The sequence below is a fragment of the Arvicanthis niloticus genome, chromosome 1 (genome assembly GCF_011762505.2).
Source record: "Arvicanthis niloticus isolate mArvNil1 chromosome 1, mArvNil1.pat.X, whole genome shotgun sequence".
Taxonomy (NCBI): domain Eukaryota; kingdom Metazoa; phylum Chordata; class Mammalia; order Rodentia; family Muridae; genus Arvicanthis; species Arvicanthis niloticus.
Genome location: NC_047658.1, coordinates 87,725,405 through 87,749,897, shown reverse-complemented (window position 1 = coordinate 87,749,897; position 24,493 = coordinate 87,725,405). Strand labels below are relative to the sequence as shown.

Here is a 24,493-nt window from a genome sequence, read left to right as displayed (position 1 = left end):
AATGGTTGGGCAGAGAGAAAGAGGTGGGACTTTTACGTTTCCACAGGCAGAGAGAGAGAAGGCAGGAAGAGAAGATAGAGATACTTGGGGGAGAGAGAAGGGTAGGGGAGATCTTCCAGAATGTAGGTGGGAAAGGAAAGCAGCCAACAGAAAGTCAGCCTGAAAGTTTCTTGGCCGGCAGCAGGACCTGTGGGCTTCACAGAAGGTAACTGGGCAACTAAGTCGAGAGCAGATTTAGAGGTGTTGAATTAGCTATAAAGGTAAGGGCACACTAGTTGCAGAAGAGCCCAGCCACAGAGCAGTTTAAACAATACAGCAGTTTAAAAATGAACTAATGTGTGTCTTTCATCTGTGGATCTGAGATAGTTCCTGAGCAAGTCATTGGAAGCTCAAACTGGTATAACCAAAACTATCAGCAATATCTATCTGTCTATCTATCTATCTATCTATCTATCTATCTATCTATCTATCTATCTATAGTGGGAGAGAGAGAGAAGTTTCGATGCAGGGCCTCTTGCATATCATGTAAGTTCCATTCCACTGACCTACATCATTAGCCTTATTTGAGTCTCACTCTAGCCCAGGCTGGCCTGAAATTTGTGATCCTCCTCCCTCAGCTCCCAGAAAACTGGAATTAGAAGACCATACCAGGTCAACTCATTTATCATTGTGAAGAAACAGAATGGGGATAATTTATTGTAATCTGACAATCTATTATTTGTAAGCTAGTCCCACTGAGATTATGTTTTTAAGGAACAGTTAACATTTGTAAACATATTTTTATCCTTTACACAAAACATGAAGAAGATAGAGAAAAACAAAATAAGCTTCCTTAGCCTAGAGGCTATGTGTAGGATATGTCCCAAAGGAACAGTATCCATCAGGCAATGAAGAAACTATTACCCCGTCTAAGAATAAATGATTACATTAGAAAGAGAACACAATTTATGTTCTAAAATGTAGTACATTATACTGAGTGGTTTCTAGACACAAGGCAGAAGGCTGATTTGGGGCAAAACATTTGACTTCTTTCAATGTCAGGCTTATTTGTAAAGATGGTAAAAATATCTACCAAGTAAATGTAAACTTTATTGCTATCTTTGAAAATGTATTCTTAGTAGCCTGCCCCGAAAGTCTTCAAGATTCTTGTTTTAGACATTATCACTAAAAACAAACAAACAGATACCTGAAGTTCAATACTAGAGGCCACAGTTCCATGCTGTATTTCATGTGCTACACTGTGCCAGAAGTGTAAAAGAACTAATTATAATTATATAATTATTATTATTTATTATTATTATTACACATGTTTAACTAGAAAGGATAGCAAATGCTCACAGCCAAAGTGCAACCAATACCAGTTAACTTTTGAGACCAGCAGCTTTAATTAGGACATTACTATTGCTTAATTGTCTCTGTGGTATCATGAGTGTCAGAAAAAGAATGGAACAAGTTACCAGGTTATAATTATATCTTTCTTTGGGAGTGACCTAAGGAAATCGTCGAAGAGACAACTTTTTCTTTCTAAGTTAGCCTTACCTTGTACTTTCTTGAGTTGGTGGTTGCCGGGTTTTAGCATATTCTCAAGGTGTGTTAAAAGACTTGTTGTCAAATTAGATTCCCCCCAAATAGAAAAAGGCACAATGGTTTGACCATATTCATCCAAATTCATTTGTCTAATTTCCTTATATCTAAGCTCATGAGATTTGAGGAGTAAGAAAGCAGAAATGACAAGCCCCAGTATCTGCACCAAAAGCACACTCCAGTTTCGCCAATTGTACATCAGCCTCTTCATGAACATAGCATGGAACTGCTGCAGGTAGAGGGGACACTAAACAAAGAGGAGAAAGATGCTGTGTCACTGTAACCTCCAGACCTCAAAGCATTATTCACATTGAAATGCATGGACATCAATGTCTCTGAAATTTTGCGGTGTAAAAGCTTCATGGAACAAAACACATGCACCTGAAACACACACAGCTTAGCTAAGAAAATAAATAGGTTCTTGGAGGAGACCCAGACCTATGGTGTGGTACCCAATAATGTTATCACCCATATGTTAGTATAAGATTAAAGGACAACAAACTCCGGCTTTTTTGAAACAACTCTTTACTAGAATGTGGCCAAACACATTTGTCCCTGTACCTTGTGTCTGCTTCTTGTGCAATGATAACTGAATGACAGTGACGGAGACCATGTAGTCCATAGAGCCCTCAGCACTTGCTATCTCTTTACATTGAGTTGCCTGAGTCCTGGTATAGCATACTATACAAAACGCTTAAGTTAAATGTTATATATAATACTAAGAGTGGCAACAGGATGCATTTTCCTGACTCCTGGTAACCACTATGTCTAGGATGCTTTATAGCCACAATGAACAATTGCAAGAGCAAGGGAAGAAATGCTTGGCAGCCCAGGGAGGCTTTCCACGAGGAGGGCCTCCCTGGTTTGGAAACAATCTCACATGCAATTACTTTTCTTGAAAGACTTAGAATACACTCCAAGTTGATAATTTGAAGAACAACTTGAAAGACCAGTTAAGTTTCTGGATTTTTAATTCGGAAAACAACAAAACAAAACAAAAGTCCCCCCAAATTGCGGAATAATGGTATCAGCAGTAAACAGCAGATATGCTTTTCTAGAATCCATCTCTCCACATTTAAACATTGATCAGGCCAGCATCCCAACTTTTCCACACCAGGTTGGTTCTGTAGTGGCTGAGATCTCTACATTCTTTTGGTTTGTGTGTTAATATAACACAAAACTATTGCGTACTGACTGAGAGACACCTGTTTCTTAGCAAAGGTTCTTACCCCAGTGTTAAACACAGTGGTTGGGTCTTCACTCTGTGTGGGAAAGCCTGCTCTCATGCTGCTTTCAACATCCCTATTTTTGTTCCCTTTGCTTTCTACTGAGGGCAACTGAGTAGCTTCAATATCTGATTTTGAGTCTTCCATGTTACTGACCCTATATTGAAAAATAAACAAAGCTTGTCATTTCAACCATATCCCACTATCCCTTGCTTGAAGAATGTGAGTTGCAACTCATGACTCCAAAGGCTCCTTGGGTTATTCATTGTTTAGTTCTTGATTTAGTTCCCAAGCACCAACCCACCTCTGAACCTTGTCATGCTTAAATTATTAAAGTGCGGAATCTCGGTTTGTCGAGCATACAAAGAGTCTTTCCCTCCAAGGATTCCCCCCCCCTTTCTATGTACTTTTACTTACCTAAGGAAGACCTCTTCCATGGTAGTGAAAGACACACCAAAGCTAGAAATGCCAAGTTTTTCTTCGTTCTCTTCCAGAGCAGTCAAGAGAGCTTCAAACCTACAAGTAGGAGAGGAAGATGACCTGAGAGGAGATGATTTTCATAGTTCTTATCCAAAAGTGATCTCCTCTCACCAGACCATCAATGCTTATTATAATCTCATGCTTCTGTTAATTCAGAAAGGTGAGACACACAGAGAAAGCAAGACAATAAACTGCTATAGTATACTGTTTCCCATGATACTTTATTTTTGGACAAATATAATTTTGATTTTTTAACAAAACTATTAAGATACTCTATGAAGAGATTGACAGTTGATAAAGGAGAGTCACTATTTTTTGGAGGCATGGCTACTGTAAGGTTAACCACTTCCCAATGGTTGATCTTTACTCATGTACATATGGGCAGGACTAACTGGACTCAATAGGTTATTTTTTTTAAAGTAGATATGAAATTGGGAGGGAAATATGTGGTAGGGGCTAGGGAGAGTTGGAGGGGTCAGGATGGGGTGCATATGATGAAGATACATTGTATACTTGTGTCAAATTTTCAAAGAATGAAAGTCTAATTTTAAAAGATACTCAATGTTAACTTTAGTTGACAATAATTAGCTTATTTTACTTATACATGTCATGATTCCTATTAGCAAATAAAAGAAAAGAAATGAGGAAAACACATTCAACAGAGGAAAAGCACACAGTGACAGGAAACTGCTTAAGTGCAGAAAAAAACTTAGAATGGAAAAACTGTTGTTAAATAACTATGAAAATCTATGAAAGTAAACTACATTAAACTATAATAAAGGAGTCAAAAGCAATGTAGAAAAATCAAGTCGTTTTTAAGCAACAGGTTTTTTTTTTTTTTGAAGATCTTGTAGAGCAATATGTCAAAAATTATCCTTTGTAGAAATTTCCAGGTCTCAGTAGCATCTCTATCATGTTCCCAACAGAAACCGTCTTCCCATGTATTTGGTGTCAGGAGAACTCAAATTTTCTTTTTGGAAAAATAATATTTTCTCTGTATATTCTGTCTGCTTTTTCACACAGTTCTAGATGCACACCTTGAGATAGACAGAGCAGAAACAACCCCATCATTCATTTTTGGTGTCCTTTGGGATAATAGTGCTCCTAAAGAGATAGTTTAGTGTAGGTTTTGTTTGTATTTCCTAACATATTTACTGAGTATTTAATCCACTTATTTTCTGGCTGTTTGTATGTCTTCGTTGGGGAAAATATATAAATGTTTTAAATATTTTGCTTATTTATAATGTAGTTTATCTTTTGAAGTTGAGATGTTTGGAACCCTGGAGGTCACATGCAGAGGATAGCATTACATCCCATATCTCTTACCACCTAACTGTGAAACTGTCAAAATAGACAACTAGAGGAAGTTACTCATGACCTTGGTCTATGCAAGGTGTTTGTTTGTTTGTTTGTTTGATTGATTGATTTTTAAACATAAGACCTTCAAAATATGGGCAACAAAAGTAAAACAAGCAATGAGGTTGAATCAAGCTAAACTCTCTTATATAAGAATGGAGATAACAGAATAACAGGAAAAATTATAAAATGGAAAACTCAGGAAAGCATCAGTCAACTTAAACTCACCAGGCTCTCTCAGAACCAATCCCTTTACTATGCAATGTTGCCTAGCTCTCATTAGTCTTCCTTGTAGATCACAAGAGTTTCACACAATTATTTCTCCTCTTACTATATAGCCCACTGTTGCCCCCGTCCATCTCTGTCTCCCAGGCCAAGTGTTTTAAGCCTGTGACAATACCAAGGTGCAGGAGCATCTCATAGAAATCTACACTTCTTCCCTTAAAGTGTTGTATGCCATCCTACAGTTGTGTTTTAAAGTTCAACTCCATTCTAACAAATCTCAGCACTGTTAGACAACATGAGAATGCACGGTTTTGAACCTCAAGATTCTCCTGCTGATACAGTTGGTGACCTGGAGACCAGGCATGCGGCAGGGAGATCCTTTGGTTCTCTTCTGTGTTCTTTCTTCAGGAAAATAAATGTTAGACAGTGTCTGGCAGGTAGTGAGTACTCCAGCACCGTCAGCCATAAGAAGTGTTGACGGAATGAAAATCACTGAAGATTTAACCATCATTTCATTGTTTTCCTAGTATATTCTGAAGTGACTGGATTCACAGGTTATTTACTTTTATTGGGGTTTTACTTCTCATTTCCTAGTTTAAAGCTGTCCCAGAGAAAACAGTCTCTAAGCTCAATAGTTTTATTTTGCTCTGTCAGAGCTTACCATTCGGTATCTGATATTTTATGGCTCAGAAATCTACCATTCGTTACCTACCTCTCAGAGTTCCTACTGTCCACACGAATTATCATCATCTCCCAAGTCCTTCCATGTTTAGGCATGCTTTTGATCTCTTCTGGGGTTGCTTCTTGTGTCCATGTGGCAGGTAGACTGGAGAGTGCTATCGAGTGTTTTGCCTGGGAGTCTCCTTCAGGAAGATTCTTGTAGCTCCAGATGGATCTTAACTGCCACATGCAGCTAAGGTGTGAACATCAACTCTGGCTTGCCCTTTAGTAATTGATTCAGCTGTTAGGTACTACCAGGGAGACATACCTAGAATTTTATTTCAGATTCACTATTGCATTTCATTGTTTTACTCTGGTTTCTGACTGGGGCTTTGTTCTGGTCCATTGGTGGATGCCATACTGGCGGATGACATTGGTGGATAGCACATTAATCTATCACACTAATCTATCACACACCTATTCTTGGTGGGTTTTTATCCTTAATCCAAGAACTACCATTTAAGCTGTCCTAGTTATTTTTCATTTTATTGGTTGAGACGATGTTTCATTTTATGGCCCATGATGGTTTCAAACTCATAATCCTGTTTCATGTCTTATTCTACAATTGAAGGTATGTATTGCCTTGCCAGACTATTACTATTGGTAGTGGTGGAATGTATGTGTGTGGTCTGGGGTTGAATTTAGAGCCTGTACATGTTAGGAAAGCACTTCACTGCTACCCTTTTATTATCTCCTTGTTGGAGTAGTCATATTGACTCTAAGGATAACAAAACACCCAATATCACCAATTAGTTCTAGCAAGCTGTAACAGGCAAGGACATCTGCCCCTTCTCAGTGCAAGTGGCATCTACTACGACAGAAGTTTTGTCTTCTTAAATGGATCCTATTTGCTAATCCAGAAAAAAATTAAGGAAAATAACAGTGATTTCTGACCGTTTTTGAAATCAACTCTTTAGCATTCTCTATATCTATACCTGTGTGTATATTCTTTGGGTAGAATAAAAGATAACTCGTTTCCAACATTAGTCTTCTGGGTGGCTGTTGGTACATAGGAATGGATCAGTTCTGAGATTCCATCAATGTCACAGTAAGGTTTCTTCACCATGACTAGGTGACTTCCAACACCTGAGAAAATGCAATTCAGAAGACCAAATTGAATATTTTTGTTCATATTTTCATGAGACTATACCTGGCTTTCTATGGTTTGGTTATGTTAGAGGAAGATAGAGCATGTCATGGTTTATTTGACTACAACTCTATAGAGCACAGCATTATATAATATAATCATAATTAATGATATAATTATACATAGTTCTATAAGGGATCTATAATGATCTGGATTATAAAACCAGATAGAACAAAGATGACATTAAAGGCTCCTTGACCTCTCTGTTTACTGATTCTGAAATTGGAGAAAACAGGTTAATATTCATTAAACAGGTGCTTCCTGGGTCTGTGTTATATGCCAGAACCTACATGAATTCAATAAAAGTTCTTTCCTTCAAAGATGTGAGACATTTTTGTGAAATATTCTATGTTTACCCTCTCTCATCATCTCCTCCCAGATACCCTGGATTGCCTCATCCCTTTTCTCCTCTCACTCTTCCACCCCTCATTCTCCTCTTGTTTATTCTCCTCCTTCACTGATCTTCCTAACACTAGGTGGGGGAATAGGTATGCCATTCCAGGATTTGTGCTTCTAGCAATGGCATTCTGGTACCTGAGGCTTGGGCTGCAGATCAAAGGGAAATGTCTCTTAGGTATCTGGACCCACCACCTGACAAGTGTCCTTTGAGAAAGGGAGAAATGGGGGAAGGAGGAAAGCAGGGAGGGAGGGATAGATGAAAAGAGGCAGGAAGGGAGGGAGAAGAGAGAGTACAAGAGAACAAGTGAGCAACAAGGTACTGAAGAAATACACAGGGTAGGGGGTGGGATGTAAATCAACGAAGGTACATCAGAGTCAGAAGGCTGGTGCTTGGACTGTAACCTAAAGGGAACACCATATTCCTACATGTCTGTCTCAAGATCTTACATTGTTTCCTTCCTATGACATTTGAAGAGAGTGGTGAGCAGAATTCAAACAAAGCTGTACCATGCTACAGCATTGCCCCAATACAGATTCTATTAACTTTATCATGCATAAACAGGGCCTGATGAAGATAAGGGTATATGCTTCTTTGAGACAAGTATTACATACTTTAGTTTCCACTGTTGTTTTAAAAATAAAATATAAACTATGCCAATAAATAAGCAAGGGTATATAATAAATGTAATACTAGATAGTATAGAAAATTAGAAGCAGAGACTGGCCTAGATGTAGAAATTACAGGACAAAGGCTATAGAACAATCATGATAAAGACATTAATCAATCTATTAGAAATAGAAAAACAAAGAGTTGAGGCAAGCCGAGAATTCTCAGACTGATAATAAAACTATAAATGAAAGCCAGTAGAAACAGCAGGGAAGTACAAAGAAGTTACTGCATACTCTTAGCAGCAGAGTAGAAAGAGAAAAAACTCAATAGCCCTGAAAAAAGGATCACTAAAAGTGATCCAATTAGAAATGCAAAAAAAAAAAAAAAAAAAAAGAAGTGAGAGCAAACAGAATACCACAAGTGGACAATCACAGTTATCATAAAATAGAACACAATTGGAAAATTTAACATGTCCTTGAAAAATTACATCCCTAAAATTTTATCAAGATTCTGCCAAACGAAATTTACATATCCATCGAACACACTCATAATAAATGAGGGTGAGTTTAGCTCATGGCCTTGGTGATATTGGTATATCCTAACAGAACTTTCACCATGATCATCTGAAAGAAGTGGACAATGGTGAAAGCTCAGCTCCACAGGAGGTGGACTAGAGGAAGCTGAGAGTGTGTACGCCTGAGAGAAGACAAGGAGGTGGGATGTGCAATCACTATACTTTTGCTTGGAGGTGAGTTTTGCATGGAGATGCAGGAAATGGGAATACCAGCAGCTTCCAGTGCCACACCTGAATTGGCAAGTGAGATATTAGGGAGGGAAGATAAGTCATATTGAGAGACCAAATCTTTTGGGTTCAGTCTTCTTCTTAAAGAACTTGACCTAAGGTTAACTAAAAACAAACTGATCTAAAAGAAAGAAGTAATTTCAGGCAGGATTCTAAATATTAGGCTAGAACAAAGAAGTAATTTCAGACAGGAATCTAAATTTTAGGCTAAATTTTAGGAAGTAGGCTTTAGACATGAAAACGACTTTGGGCTAGGACAGGAAAGTTGGCTCAGATATTTTGGTCATCCTGATAAGCCCTTAGAAACAGTGATTATAGGAGTGTTCATGGAATTTTGTTTATTAACTTTGTTTGTTCTTTGACTATTTGTATTTATTGTTTTGCTTGTTCCTCAACTATTTGCATCTATTGTATTGCTAGACCCTCATCCTAGAACTGACCTTAATATTTGCATGTAATTAAAATGGTTTAAAAGCAAAAAGGAGGAGGGGGTATGGAATAGGGGTTTTCTAGGGAGGGGAAATGGGGAAAGGGGATGACATCTGAAATATAAATTAAAAAAATATCAAAAAAAAAAAAAAAAAACCCAACTGGCACCTAGTACCAGTTTCCAGGTTACTCTCCAACAAATCTACACCTCCAGATTACAAGCCTGCCCCTGGTACTTCACTTTCCAATAATCAAAAATCAGGAGGAAAAGAAGTTAGGCTTATGATTGGCTCCCAGCACCAGCCAATTATGTTAAAGGCTATAATGCCCCCCCCAATCAAATATGTGGCAGTCTAGAAGCCCCCTTGTTTGTTTGCTTGCCTCTATAAATGCTTGCCTGAAATTAGACTTGGGGCTCCATCTTCCCACCCTGTTGTGTCAGGGTTGGCTGGAAGCCCAAGCTCAAGCTTGAATAGAGACCCAATTGTGACCACACTGATGGTCTTTTGGGGTTCCCAAACACTTCCTAGCACAACAAGACTACAGCTACAGTTGTGCAGATGATTTTCATGCAGAGCTCTGTGGTAAAGTAACTGTTAAACCAGAGCTAGAGAGATGGCTCAGTGCCTAAGGGCACTTTCTGTTCAAGTGTGTGGACCTGAGCTTGAATCCCTAGCACCCAGCATGGCATGCAGGCCTATGATGCCAGAGCTGTAGGGTGAAGACCGGCAGACTTTGGGAGATCATTAAATTTTTTTTTTTTTTTTTTTTTTTTTGGTTTTTAGAGACAGGGTTTCTCTGTGTAGCCCTGGCTGTCCTGGAACTCACTCTGTAGACCAGGCTGGCCTCGAACTCAGAAATCCGCCTGCCTCTGCCTCCCAAGGGCTGGGATTAAAGCCACCACTGCCCGGCAAATGTTTTTGATTTAATGAGAGAACCTGTCTCAGGGGAATAAGGCTGAGAACAATAGACACCCAATTTCTTCCTCTGGTCTCTATATATGGACACATGAACATATATACCAACACATGCATAAAACATACACACACAACTAAAAGTTAAAAAAAAATACTCACAGAAACCTCATAATGGCATCTCCTTTTGTCTTTGCCGTGTGACAGGTTATATCCACACCAAGAGACACTATGTGATTGGATTTACCTTTTTAAGTAAAAATCCCATTATTGTCTCATAAAAGACTAGAGCTTGCATAGCTAAGCCAAAGTGGTGGATCAGTGATGATCAGTCAGAAAATGTAATAATGTAATGAAGACCCCATGGTACTCATGCTTTGGCCATAGATCTGAAATATACCTAGTGAACGGTACCTGGGCCCATATTAGTAAAGGTGAAAAGCAGGTCTCAATGCACAAAATGCTTCAACTGGATGTTGTAGCTGTTTATATTCTAATGTTAATTGAGTCCCACAAAACTGTTTACACCAGAGAGTCTATATATATAGCTTCTGGGAACCTACTCCCAATTAATTCTGATTGGTAAATAAAGATGACAACAGTCAATAGCTGGAGAGGAGAGACATAGGTAGGGTTTTAGGTTTCCTGGGTTTGGGACTTCGAGGAAGGAGGAAGACGAGAGATGCCATGCCTGTGGAGTGTGTAGGACAGAGAAGCAGAGCCGATGTGTAAAGAGGCCAAGTGAATGAGGCCCAGAGGGCCGCTCAATTGGGTGAAGAGCAGTAAAGATGGAATATAGAAACTAGTAAGTAATGACTCATAATTATCGGCCGGTGTAGTAATCCCACACTGGGATTTATTAAAATACTAATGCTATAGGATGATGGCAAGGGGTGCAAAACTCTTTAAAAACATCTCCCCAGCATGTCTACACATTTGACAACATAGCACACGTGTTATAGCAACCAGTCAAAAGGTTCTAGATAGCGTCAGATGATAATGTAGCATGAGATAATGCTTAGCCAGGGGCAAAAAGCAATAGAAATGGGCCCAGAAACAAAGGCATACCATATAAGTAAAGTGAGCATTCACAACTCTTTGTGTTGAAATAAAAGATGCTTGACAAGAAACAGAAGTAGGGAACGGTCTATGCTACCTCAGCAGAACGCACACTCTTCTGTGATCACAGGACCATGTCCAGTATGAGTCAATACAGATACTAAAAGACAGATAAACTGTCTTCTCAGATAAAAATAGGTTGAAGTTATAAATCAGTAAGAGGGAAAGGCTGGGCAGTTCAGAATTATGTGTGATTAGGCCACATGCACTTGAAAGAGCCAGTGAGTTACACCAGAAACTGCCAGGGAAATTAGAAAGATATCTATCCCCCTCTTATCTCTATTTCTATATCTCTGAATATAGCCATCATCTCACTGATGGATAATAGATCACAATTACCTAGAAATCATGGCACAGGATGGATAATATGATACAACAAACACAGAACATAGAAGTGGGAAATAATTTTGAAAAAATACAAACAACCACTCAAAGGCCTTGCAGCTGAACGTTAGTTGAACACAGCATAGTGCATCATTCAAGCTTGGACAATACATACAAAACCAATGGGAATTATGAGTATTGTTTAGGCAACAACATCCTACGAATAATCAAAGGAAATGGACCGTATAGTCTTTTCAGGAAGACTGAAGAGCCGCAGCATCGCAAGGTCCCCCTGACCATGATAGCAATGCGATCACCCAGCACATCAGCCTCATCCATATGGTGTGTGGTCAGTAAGATGGTACGGTCCTTTTTATAATGCTGAAGCAGGTCCCAGGTGCTCCTCCTTGAGAGTGGGTCCATGCCAGATGTTGGCTCATCAAGTATCACCACCTAAAGACAGAACAATTCTATGACCGAGTAAACATGCACTGGTCCCATGAAGGTCCTACCAGTACTAGGCTTGCTCTTCCTTTTCTTTTTAGGCAAAGTATCTGACTGAGGAAGGTAGTAAGTTTTAATATAAGACTAGGACTTTTGTACTAAAGCCAAACCCATGGTCATTTTATACCAATGAGGTTGACAATGTGAAGGGAGCTGCTTTCAAAGTGTTAAATCCGTGTCAGCTTTTAGATTTGTAACACTTGGATTTTTAACCAGATGAAGCACAGAGTTATCTGTTTTAGCTTTCTCCCTTTACCTTGGAGCCCCCTATCAGGGCTATAATGATGGCGAGTTTGCGCTTCATGCCTCCACTCAGTGACTTCGAAAATGCATCATGCTCTTCTATCAGGTTAAAAGCTGACAGCATGTTGTTAGTTTCCTCAAGATACATCTTTTGAGGTACTCCTTTTATCTAGCAAAAGACAAGAGTTTGCATGGCACTTCCAACAGTCTTAGGAGTTTCTTTTAAAAATCATGTTCTGGTTTTGAGAATTGCATGTGTGTATACCATGTATTTTGGTCATACCAATCTCCCACTCCTCATCCGACTCCTCTCAGCACTCACTACCATGCCTGCCTCCCAACTTCACTCTGTCTTTCATGAGCCACTGGGTCCAGTCAGTACTGTCTGTCTGCAGATGCATGTGGGGCCACTCCCTGGAGCACGAGTCCTCTGACAACAGCTACTTTCCTTATCTCAGCAGCAGTCAGCTGCCAAAGCTCCTCATCTAGGGGTGGAACTTTGTGAGCCCCCCCAGTCTATGCTGGACTTGTTGACTGGTTCAATCTTGTGCAGGACTGTGCAGGCCACCATAGCTGTTATGGGCTCACAAGTACAGCTGCCCCAAAGGTCATGTTTCATTCCACTCCTGACCTCTGAATCTTACAAATATCTTAGCTCCTTCCATACGTCAGCTCTGTGGTCATTTATCCTTTCTTTCCATTTCTTAAGTTTAGAGGAAAATTCATCTCAAATCATTGCTTGAGCTTTATAAGAATAAGGATATTGGGAGTTGGTGATCTACCTGAACAGGGAATCAGGAGTAGGGGGATATCCTTGGCTTACCCTGCAGTAGAAATAAAGGTGTTCTGATACTGTCAAGTGATCAAACAACAGGTTCTGCTGAGGACATAAGCCCAAGGAATTTCTGATTTGATCCATATGCTGTGAGATGTCTTCTCCATGGACATAGGCCTCTCCACTGGTTGGGGGATAGAGACCTAGAATCAGGCAGAAGATGAGACACAAACAGCTTGTGTGAGGGAACAGGCTCATTGGTTCCTCTGACAAAGTCTCCACACGGATCGCTCACTGGCAATGTGAGTGGCTGACAATCCTCGTTGTCTCTTTTAGGATCATGTTAGGAATGACTTACTGCATTTCCCTGCTTCCCTGTATGTTGTGGTTTCCAATACTCAGTGGAGAAGGGAAAGTCACTTAGAGTGATAGAAGCATGGTAGTGTTTGTAGCATAGAGAGAGTCCAGAACCACTACCAGCCACTTGTCAACAGTTACTATTTATAGTACAGTCTCTGGCCTGCAATAGATGCAGGAACACTTTTTTTTTTTTTTTTTTTTTTTTTTTTTTTTTTGGTTTTTCGAGACAGGGTTTCTCTGTGTAGTCCTGGCTGTCCTGGAACTCACTCTGTAGACCAGGCTGGCCTTGAACTCAGAAATCCACCTGCCTCTGCCTCCCAAGTGCTGGGATTAAAGGTATGCACCACCACTGCCCGGCTGCAGGAACACTTTTTAAGCTGGAAAACCCACACCATAAAACCATTCTCCTTTAAGAATTTAAATTCTGGTTGGTGGAAAAAATTATCCGGTCACCCAAAATAATTTCATAATGGTTCAGATGGTTATACAGTCTTAGGAAGCTGTAATGAGTGGCTAACTTTAATAAGGAGAAATAGTACTTTAAATGTGGTAACTCGGTAATCTTTTTTGAGAAAAGATCTTATGTTGCTCAGACTGGTCTGTCGAACTCTTTGGGTCAAGGGATCCTCCTGCCTCAGTCTCCTAAGTAGCTGGAATGACAGACTTGCCAGATTACCTGTTAATTAATTCTGTTAGAAAACAGCCAGAATGACTATAGTCACAAATTGCCTCTGTTGTCCTGGGATCTGACCCCCTATCATGATAAGTTTTTATATTAAGCAAATTATCCTGATTTTAGTTGTTCTAAAATGAAACTGCCATTTCCTGACACTTAGCTTTTATCACAGACCTTCCACAATGAGTTTAGTAATTATCAAATATGTTTCTATTTTATAGTTTTAAAGGATTTTTTGTTTTGACATTTGGGTTTCCGCTTCAACATTTTAGCCACTGCTACTTGCAGGATACATATTTTTTACTTTCAATGTATTTACACCCTAGACTTTAACCTGTGTCTCTTAAAGATGTTATAGTGATGAAGCATATTTTACCCCATCTGATAATCCTTTTTTCATAGACTAATAATCTGAATCTACACACCACTTCTAAAAAACCTCCTTCCAATTCCTCCAGTATCTCCCTCCATATCCATGGTGTTTTGTTATTGTTACATGTGTGCACACATGCACACACACACACACACACACACACACACACATGTATATGTCAATGTATGTGCATATAACCTACCAAAGCCATTTTGCTTTGCTCATATGTAAATCTCTAGGGCTGACCACTTGGGATTAGGCAGTGGATGAGCGCTTCTGTCTCAGTGGTTATTAGCCAACTGTAGTTCATCATGTAAGAATGGGATCATGTGGAATTCCTCCTGTTCACATTAGCATGCCAACTCCTGTTGTCATTATGCTTATTTGGGTAAACATGTTGTTGAAGGTAATGGGGCATGAACAGCAGATTTCCTGGGCCTTTGGTTCTAGACTATTTTTCTGCCCCCTCTTCGTCAATTATCCCTGAGTTTTAGATATATGGGTTGTGTTGCAGAATTATCAATTGGGGTTAGAAACCTCATGGTTATGTATTATCTGCATTTTTTCCAGTTGTGGATTTTTCTAATAGTTTCCACCTATTGCAGGAAGAATATTCTTTGGTGAGTGGTGAAAGCTACACTTATCTGTAGGTATAAGGATAAGTATTTAGAATACAGATATAAATTATGTTTGTTGAGGAAAATGGCAGTAGCCATTCTCTGGTAGGGTCCATGGCTTCTCTAGCCATGGGTAGTTGGCTAGGTTTAGAGTACCAAGCAAGAATGCCTGTTGCGTAGGTCATAATTCAATTAGTCAGAAGTTGGTTACCCCTAAGATAAAGTGCCACTCAGAATATCTTGTCATGCTGGCCACTGTTATGGTTCATATAGATGGCTAGGTCTATTGATTGCCTTTTCCTTAGGTGCCTTGTGCGGCTCCTTCCGACATTATGAGAACTAGTCCTTAAGGAAAAGGGTTCTGAGTCAGGACCAACTCATTGCCTTCAAATGCTGTGTCCAATGTGTGGCACCTTCAGCAAAAATATTATGCTGAATGAGGTAACTCAAACCCAGAAAGGCAAGTGTGAATATATAACCTATAGTAACCATAAAAAGCAGGCAGTAAAAAGGAACTGGGGTTGGGGTGGGATAGCAGAATGTGGAAGGGCAGAACACAGGCACTATAAAGAGAAGGATGGGGGGAAAGTGGGGTGAAGGATTTAACAGTAGGGGGAAAGAAAGAGATGTGGGAAAAATAAACACTAAGGATGCTCTAAAAAGATATAGGAATCATATTATTTTGTTTATCTAAAATTGTATAGTGTGTGTATGTGTGTACATATATTATTTTTTATTTTAAATGATGTTATGCCACTTGGGGTAATAATGTTCTTTCATAAGAACCATAGACTATGTAATAAACCCAGGACTAGGTGTGAGAAACCTTTTCCAGCACTGACAGGGAGGCCCTTAAACAACACAGGCCATTACAATTGCTACTGCATGTCTCCACATTTAATATAATTAGTGATATTGGTTGGGTTTCTATATGCCATCCTTTTGTTTTCTGTGCTCCTTAGTTCTCTGTTCCCTTTGTCATGTTCTTAAGCATTGTCTTAGGGTTTTACTGCTGTGAACAGACACCATGGCCAAAGCAACTCTTATAAAGACAAAGTTTAATTGGGGCTGGCTTACAGGCTCAAAAGTTCAGTTCATTATCATCAAGGAGGGAGAATGGTAGCTGAAAGTTCTAGCTCTTCGTCTGAAGGGCACTAGGAGAAGATTGGCTCACAATGGTTAAGAGGAGGAGAATCTCACTGCCCACCCCCACAGTGACATACTTCCTTGAACAAGGCCACACCTACTCCAACAAGACCACACCTCCTAATAGTATCACTCCCTGGCCTAAGCATAGTTAAACCACCACATTCTACCCACTGGCTTCCAAAGGCTTGTTGAAACACAAAAGGTCTATGGGGGCCAACAAGCCATAGCATAATAAAAAATACATTAGTTTAACTTTCAAAGTTCCCACAGTCTTATAGCAGTCTCAACAAGGTTAAAAGTCTAAAGTTCAAAGCCTCTTCTGAGATTCATCCAATCACTTAACTGTAATCTCCAAAGCAATACCAGAAACCAGTTGGGCAAACTCCAAACTCTGCATCTCCACGTCTGACATCAAAGGAGTCTTCAGATCTCCAACTTTTTCTTCATCTTTTTAACTACAACAAACTTCTTTTTCATGGGCTGGTTCTACTCCCTGTTAGCAGCTTTTCTCAGCTGGTATCTCACGGCTTTGACATCTAGGGGTCTCCAAGTCAACTTCAAGATCAACACATGATCTTCTGGGCTCCTCTAAAGGGCTTGCATGTCACTTCTCCAGCTCCTCTCTCTGTAGCCCTCTAGGTTCTGGTTGACTCCACTCCACTGTTGCTGCTGTTCTTGATGGTCATTCCATAGAACCAGCATCTCCAATACACTGGGGTCTTCTGCTGCAACAAGGCTTCACAAATAGCCTCTCATAGGTTCTCTTCATGGTGCCAAGCCTCAACTTCTTTGCATGACCCCTTCAGTGGTGGGATGTCAACTGCAACTGAGGCTGTATCACCAGTGGCCTTCTGTGGCCTCTCACTGTGTCAGGCCTCAGTTGTTCTCCATGACCCCTTTATGCCTTCAAAACCAGTACTACCTGAGTGACTAGTATATATTACCAAGTACAGTTCTAGCATGATGTCCAACCTTGGCTATCTCTTGTCAAACATATTAAAACCACCACACACATTTCTATCGAATGCTCTTATCAAACATTTCTATCATAATATTTTTATTTCCTTTCATTCTTTCTTCACTATTGCTTGTCTACTTGTTTCTTTGAGACAGAGTCTCATAGCCCTGGATGCCTTGAACTTGCTATGTAGTGAAGATGACCTTCAGCTGCTTATCTACCTGCCACTATCTCTTAGGTACTGGAATCTCAGGCATTCATCCTCACTCCTGACTGCCAATGCTTTTTATTTATCTTTGTAGTTGTTTTCGAGTCATTACAAATTGATAATTTAATTCCAGAAAATGGAGTGATTATAACATCTGCATAGCTGCACCTCCCTTTTGATACTATTGATTATGCACAACATCTGTATGTGTTACTAACTATGATGTAGTAGTAGATTTATGTTAAGAAAATGATGAAAATGTGTCAGTAAAGATTGTTACATTTCCCTTCTTCTTTAACACTTTTTTAACTTTGAATAAGAATGGTCCCCATAGGCTCATATATTTGAATGCTTGGTCACCAAGGAGTGGCACTATTAGAAGGTGTGGATGCAGAGGCAGGCAGATTTCTGAGTTTGAGGCCAGCCTGGTGTACAGAGTGAGTTCCAGGACAGCCAGGGCTATACAGAGAAACCTCTGTTTCGAAAAACCAAAAAAAAAAAAAAAAAAAAAAAAAAAGGTGTGGCTTTGTTGGAGTCAGTGTGGCCTTGTTGGAGGAAGTGTGTCATTGGGGATGGGCTTTGAGGTGTCAAATGCTCAAGCCAGGCTCTCTCTCTCTCTCTCTCTCTCTCTCTCTCTCTCTCTCTCTCTCTCTCTCTCCCTCTTCCCCTCCCCCTCCCCCCTTCTTCCTGATGCCTGCTGATTCAGATTCAGATATAGAACTCTTAGCTCCTTCTCCGGCACCATGACTGCATGGGTGTCACCATGCTTCCCACCATGATGATAAAAAACTAAACCTGTGAACCTATAAACCAGCTCAAATTAAATGTTTTCTTTGTCCTTCTTGCTGTAGTCATAGGGTCTCTTCACAGCAATAGAAAACATAACTAAGACAGCACTGTTCTTCTCATTTTTTTCCCTATGGATTCGTATTACTATGTTGGTAAGACACAACATAACATCTTTTTGACAATCACACTTATTTGATGGTAGAGTGTGTGCATTTACATTTCTACCCGGGTCTACTTAGGCTCAGCCTGAAGAATTCCCTAGTATTTCTGGCAAGGCAGTCTTCTAGACATAAACTCTAGGTTTTGCTCATCTTGAGGTATCATTCCTTCATGCGCTTTCCTAAAAAGTGGCCTCAATCCCTTGGCTGTTGGTCGTTTCTTTCACCAGTTTAATGTGTTGCCTCATTCCCATGTGGCCCATGTTGTGTCTGATTAAAAAGTCACCTCTTAGTGTCAAGGGGGGCTCTGTCACATGTGATAAGTGACACTCTTGGTTCTTTCAATGTTTTCTGTTTCTGTTTTTTCAGAATTTCCTATTATGCATTGAGTGTGGACTTAAGTTTATCTTTTTAAAGATTTGTTGTTGGTTTCATGAATATGTAATCTGATATTTTCAACTTTTATTTCCTAGGATTCTTTTCTCCTTCTTTCTCTTTTTCCTGACAATGATAATACACATACAGTCAGTGTACTTAAAGGTGCCTGTATTTCTCTGATGCTGTTGAATTTCCCTTTTCTGTTACATAACATCTATCAATGTTTCTTCAAATTCAGCTATTCTTTTTTTTGCCAGGCCACACCCACTGGTAATTTCCATCAATGAACTTTTTACTTTGGTTTGTACACTTCTTCTCTAAATCACACTTGGTCCTGCCTCCTCCACTTCCTCTCTTCTGCTCTTCCTTCTGTTCTTCTTCCTCCCCCTGCTCTTCCTTCTCCTTCTTCTCTTTATGTTCCCTCCTCCTCCCTCTTCTTATGCTCTTCCTCCTTTCTCTCTCCTTCTTTCTGCTCCTCCTTTTTTCTTTTATAAGATTTCTTGATCTGGAGTGGTGACTCATTTAGTAAAGTGTTTGCATGCTTGATGTACAAGCACAAAGCCCTGAGTTTAGATTCCCAGAACTCACATTAAAAACCAGGTACACTGGTGTGACTTTTAATTTCTGCACTTATGGGTGGTGGTGGTGGTGCTGCTGCTGCTGCTGTTGGTAAATGGTAAAATAGGAGTAGGGGCTGAGTCAGAGACAAAAATCATTCCTAGGGCTTGCAAATCAACCATGATAGCTGGAAGGGTGAGTTCTGGTTTCACTGAGAAACTGTCTCAAAATATATACAGTGGAGAAAGTGATTCAGGACATTGGCTTATGGCCTTTACATACAAGCACAACTGTAGTAACTTTAAATTTTGATTGTCCTTAGTCCTCAACCAGGTTATTGTCTTTTGTTCATGTTTTTAATTTCTGAGATGCAAATGTGTCCCCTGCTTTTTCAAATCTTTCAAGTTTTGCTTTGAGGGTTTTGGTGCTCTGTTCTTAGATACATACATACTAAAAAAAAATGTACTGTCTTCTTCAAGTATTGGTCTTTTAATTGTTATGTATTATCTCCTCCAAAACATAAACTTTCAAACTTTTATATTGCTTATGAACTTGAAGACAAAGCAGACTATTAAACTATATCATGCAAATCTAATTGCTTTATCCCCAGTTTCTGAGTAAGGGTCCCTTCTGGATTGAGCTGAACCCACCTGAGAGGATGGACAGGGTAGTGGACTTTCCTGCCCCATTATGTCCTAGAAGAACAGTGATCTGTCCCTCATAGAAGTTCAAAGACAAGTCCTTGATGGCGACCTTGGTAGTGTTATTTTCTTGGAATACCTGTTGGGGGAAGCCCAGATGTGTGAGCTATGCAGTCTTCATAAACATTTTGGAAGAACAATACTCGCAGCAACTCTTTATGGACAAAATAAGACTCCATATTAATCTCATGGGGAAATAGAGTGTAATAAGGAGAAACATCAAAGAGGAGAAATCTATTTAAAAATATGTGAGTTTTAGAATTACACAGCAGAGGAACAACACTTCCCTGAACAATCCCATCCATTCTCATTCCTGCTTTGTTTTAATTACCACCATGAAGCTGGTGATGCCACAATCTTCTTCAGTCAGTATTTGGGGAACAGTGGGAATTGCTAGGTAGACAAAAGCACTTGCTGTGCAAAGGATCTGAGTTCTAATCTTCAGAAACCACATAAAAGCTGGACACATCCATGATCCTAATGCTCCAACAGGAATATGAGAGGCAGAAGCAGGAGAATTCTTTGAAGCTAGTGGGCTATCTTATCTGGCATGTACAGTCAAAAAACAACAGGGTCTCCTGTCTCAAAAGGTGTGGAGCTAGGACTGACACCCACAGTTTGTCTTCTGACCTCTATGTGTGAGTTGTGGCTCCTAACTATATTCATGTGACTATGCAGCGCGCGCGCACACACACACACACACAAAGTACAGCTGGGGAAATGGTCATAACCCATGAATTCCTTGAGTAAGCTGCCTATAGCTCTAACTATATTATATATTACTAATATTCACAAAGTGTTGACAAAAGTTTTGGAGTCTAGAGCAAAGATAAATGTTGCACCTAGATTGATAAAAGCAAAATAAAGACTTTTTGTAATATAACAAAGCTAGGAAAGGTCTATAAGAGAATAAACACCATCTACATTCTGGAGTATCTTCAAGCTATAGAGTTAGGAGCTCAAAGCTCAAGCTTATGCAGACCCTTGAGAGAGAAGTAAATACCAGAAAACATATGAATAACCTGAGCTGCATATTTAACAAAAATCCAGCAAAACTGACAGATCTAAGGGTCACTTCTGCCCTCCCCAACAACCATCCAGGCAAAAGAGAAAGAAGTAGATGAATGAAAAACTGTGGGGTGGTGGGCTATGAGGGACAGCATGGTTTCTGGTGGAGCACTGGCTAGAGATGGCCAGAGAACCAACAGGTTAGCGACCTCACAGATTTCACTGCAAGGAATGGCATGCATTTCGACATGCTCCCTTGCAGGAAGTCTCCAGGCTTCTGACATGAGGCAGAAGCTCTCTATTGATCCGTGCCTTTCAGGCATGCAGGAGAACGCCACTACCAGCCCCTCCACAGGTAGAGGGCATGACTACAGGCCACAGAGCCTCAAGAGATCCCCATATTAATGAGATACCTAAAGGCCAGAGGGCATAGCCAATTTAACGTTCCTTCCCAGACCCTCCTCCTACTTGCAAAAGGTACTTAACCTCAGGCCCACCCTGAGAACACAAGGTACAGCTTCATCACTTTCCATCATGACAATAAACCTTTTAAAACCATGGACTACCTCTCATCTTCAGGGCCATGGTGAGGGGACCTTGGAGAAGGTCTTCAGCTACTGAGTTGAGATCTAATCTCCCACCGAGGACCTCTCTGCATTCCAGCCATGGAGCCCACCAACTCAAGCAAGCTAGCCGAGCCAGCTATGACCCAGCCAAGCGAGTCACCTCAACCAAGAGTCTCATCTACCCTGCAGGGCGCTGCCAGAGCTTCTCCCCTTAACCATTTTCAGCTATGGGTCAGTCCAGCCCATATGTTCCCAGTCTCAACCCTTCCCCAGCCTCTCAGTGGCACCTGGGAGCCCAAGGGTGGAGACCAGTCAGTCTGTGGCTAGATGCCTCAGCCTGGGGACCCTCAACCCAAGAGCTCCAGCCCACACAGGGTCTCAGACTGTGTTCTCCCCATGCCCAGAGTGGAGTTCTGCGACTTCTCACAGCCCAATGTCAGCCCAGCGCTGTGTGGAGTGAACACAGTTGAATTCCTGAGATTCTACCCACTGAACCAGGGCTCCAGCCACCTGGAGTGGCAGTCACATGGGATCCACAACTCAGCCCAACAGAACCCATGCCCACTCGAGAGCCACAGCCCCACAGAAAACATTAGCAGATGAAGATTATTATTTATCCACTCAAGGTTACAAAGTTCTATTTGATACCACATTTTTAAAAGGCAGCATTTACAGACTATACATCACAGGTCACATGGATCAGATTATCTTCTAGTAGAAGAATTAACTATTTATTAAGTACTGAAAGATAACATTTTTATCTTTCTCCAGAGAAGTAAATGCAATGGCTATAAACTCCTATTACCATAAATAAATAACAATTTTGAATATTTGCATATTTCTCACATCAAAAGTATACAGTGAATACAAATTAAATCCCAGCCTCATGAGGAATTGGTTCATGGAAGAATACCTTGTGTAGGTGTTTGATCTGGATGCCTGCTGTCAAATCAGTTGGTTCAGCTTCAAAATACTTGTTTTCAACTCCCTCATAAAATTGGGTGATTTCGGGGTTTTGTTGAGTTGGTTCTCCAAACCAGTAAGAGTGCTAATTAAGGAAATAAAAATAATTTAACTGGTGGCATGGAAAAAAACATGCTATCAAACAACCTAATAGTGTTTGTACTGAGATAAGCTGCATACAATTCTTGAGATCAGATTTTGGAGCAACCTAGCTATAATTTGTTTTCCAATGGCTCAGAATATACTATCATACTAAAATCATAAATATTTGAGATGGACTCCATAGCCAGACTCCCCATGTCCTTCTCTAGAATCTAGTCTGCAGACTCATATCTTCCCCCGGGTCTAGCTTGGTCAGTACTGCTGCAAACAGATTTTCATTTTTCTTTAACCCTCCAAGTTTCTGCCAGGACTCACAGCAAGTGCCCAGTCTAAATCTGACCAACCACACCTGTGCACTCCAAGGCCCCCAAGGGTCCTACATCACCTACCACTGTCTAGTCCAACATCTCCTGAGCTGCAGCCAACCTCTAGATTTCTGCCAGGACCAAGCCTGGAGAGTACCCCAACTTCCTCATCCACACCTTAGCCTCAACCTACCTGATTTAGCCTGGTTCTCACAACCTGTGTACCAGCCTAGGCTAGTCTTTCCATTGCCTCACTGCAAAGCAGCTTAGGTTTGAGCCAGAATGCTCATCACCTATCCACAAAACCACAAAACTCTCTCACATTACATATGATCTTTCCACCCAGACTTATCTATTCCCACACTTTGGTGTGGAGCAGGAAACACAACCTGTACATCAGGACAGTCCCCTCTGTCCACCTGATTCCATCTAAGACATTCCCAACCACTAGCCCCAACCAACCCCACACCTTCTCTTCTCCCCCAACCTGTTTTATCTCTAACAAATTCAGAGATAAAAGGAAAGCCTATATGAGCCAAGTAGAAGATAGAATATTAGCCCTCAAAGGTAAAATAGAAGATCAAGACCAGATAAGCAAGGAACAAAAAAATAAAATAAAAATAAATACATGTAGCTGGACTTTTGGCCACTTTATGGGTTCCCTTTTCTACTGCCCTTCTCCACCCTTTCCAACTCCCCCAACACTAGGTAGGTGAAAAAAAAAGGATAGAGGGGAAAGGGGATGATCATTAGACCAGTTCCAGCTGATTAGGGATGCTGAGTTTTTGGGGGGCAAGTTTGACTATTACCATCAGGATATCCAATTTTAGCCACTTGACAAACCATGACAAACTGCATCCAACCACCAGCTAGCCAAACAGCCCCCTGTATCAGGAATCTAGTGTGTGTGTGTGTGTGTGTGTGTGTGTGTGTGTGTATGTGTGTGTGTTTATCCTCTTAAAGTCCCCAGAATTCCTAACTTTGCACACTCACAAAAACTATCTGCAGCTGGCAAAATCATGCCCCTGCTAGAGCATGAGGCAAATCATAGGCAACTGCCAGCTGCTGTGGACAATCTGAATCAGCCCCATATCCCACACCTGGAATTAAAACCGAAACATATATTTCTGTGATTATAAAGAAAGAAAAATTCTCACTACATATATGAAAGGAAACACATGGAAAATGTGGGACACCATGTAAAGGCCAAACCTTCGAATTATAGGGACAGATGAAAGAGATTTCAAGTGAACAGCATATTCCAGATTCTTTTTTTAAAATTTTTATTGGATATTTTATTTATCTACAATACAGATGTCATCCCCTTTCCACATTTCCCCTCCCTAGAACCCCCTTACCCATCTTCCTCCTCCTTTTTGCTTTTATACCATTTTAATTGCATGCATGTATTAAGGCCAGTTCTAGGTTGAGGAACTTACAATACAATAGATGTAAATAGTCAAGGAACAAGCAAGACAATAAACACAAATAGTCATAAAAAGGCAAGGAATTCAACCCAATTACATGAACACTCCCATGATAACTGTTTCTAAGGGGTTATCAGGATGACCAAAGTATCTGAGCCTACTTCCCTGTCCTAGCCCAAGGTCATTTTCATGTCTGAAATCCACTTCCTTGTTCTAGCCTAAGATTTAGTTTCCCACCTGAAATCACTATTTTGTTCTAGCCTAATATCTGATTCCTGCCTGAAGCCTACTTACTTGTCCTTGGCTAATGTGATATACCTGTCAAGCATCCCATTTCCTT

The 24,493-nt window shown here is 40.4% G+C and overlaps 1 protein-coding gene across 2 annotated transcripts in view; it reads right to left on the bottom strand.

Annotated features, from left to right (window-relative positions):
- LOC117716437 (phospholipid-transporting ATPase ABCA3-like) overlaps positions 1 to 24,493 on the bottom strand; it is a 75,455-nt gene that overhangs the window by 23,971 nt on the left and 26,991 nt on the right. For both annotated transcript variants that reach the window (XM_076918983.1, XM_034513487.2), the window contains 9 exons: positions 22,270 to 22,404; positions 19,732 to 19,861; positions 12,906 to 13,060; positions 12,096 to 12,251; positions 11,578 to 11,788; positions 6,527 to 6,677; positions 3,228 to 3,326; positions 2,814 to 2,967; positions 1,540 to 1,831 (listed from right to left, as the gene is read on the bottom strand). In XM_076918983.1, coding sequence (XP_076775098.1) covers positions 1,540 to 1,831; positions 2,814 to 2,967; positions 3,228 to 3,326; positions 6,527 to 6,677; positions 11,578 to 11,788; positions 12,096 to 12,251; positions 12,906 to 13,060; positions 19,732 to 19,861; positions 22,270 to 22,404 — 1,483 coding nt within the window. The remainder of the gene's footprint in view (positions 1 to 1,539; positions 1,832 to 2,813; positions 2,968 to 3,227; positions 3,327 to 6,526; positions 6,678 to 11,577; positions 11,789 to 12,095; positions 12,252 to 12,905; positions 13,061 to 19,731; positions 19,862 to 22,269; positions 22,405 to 24,493) is intronic.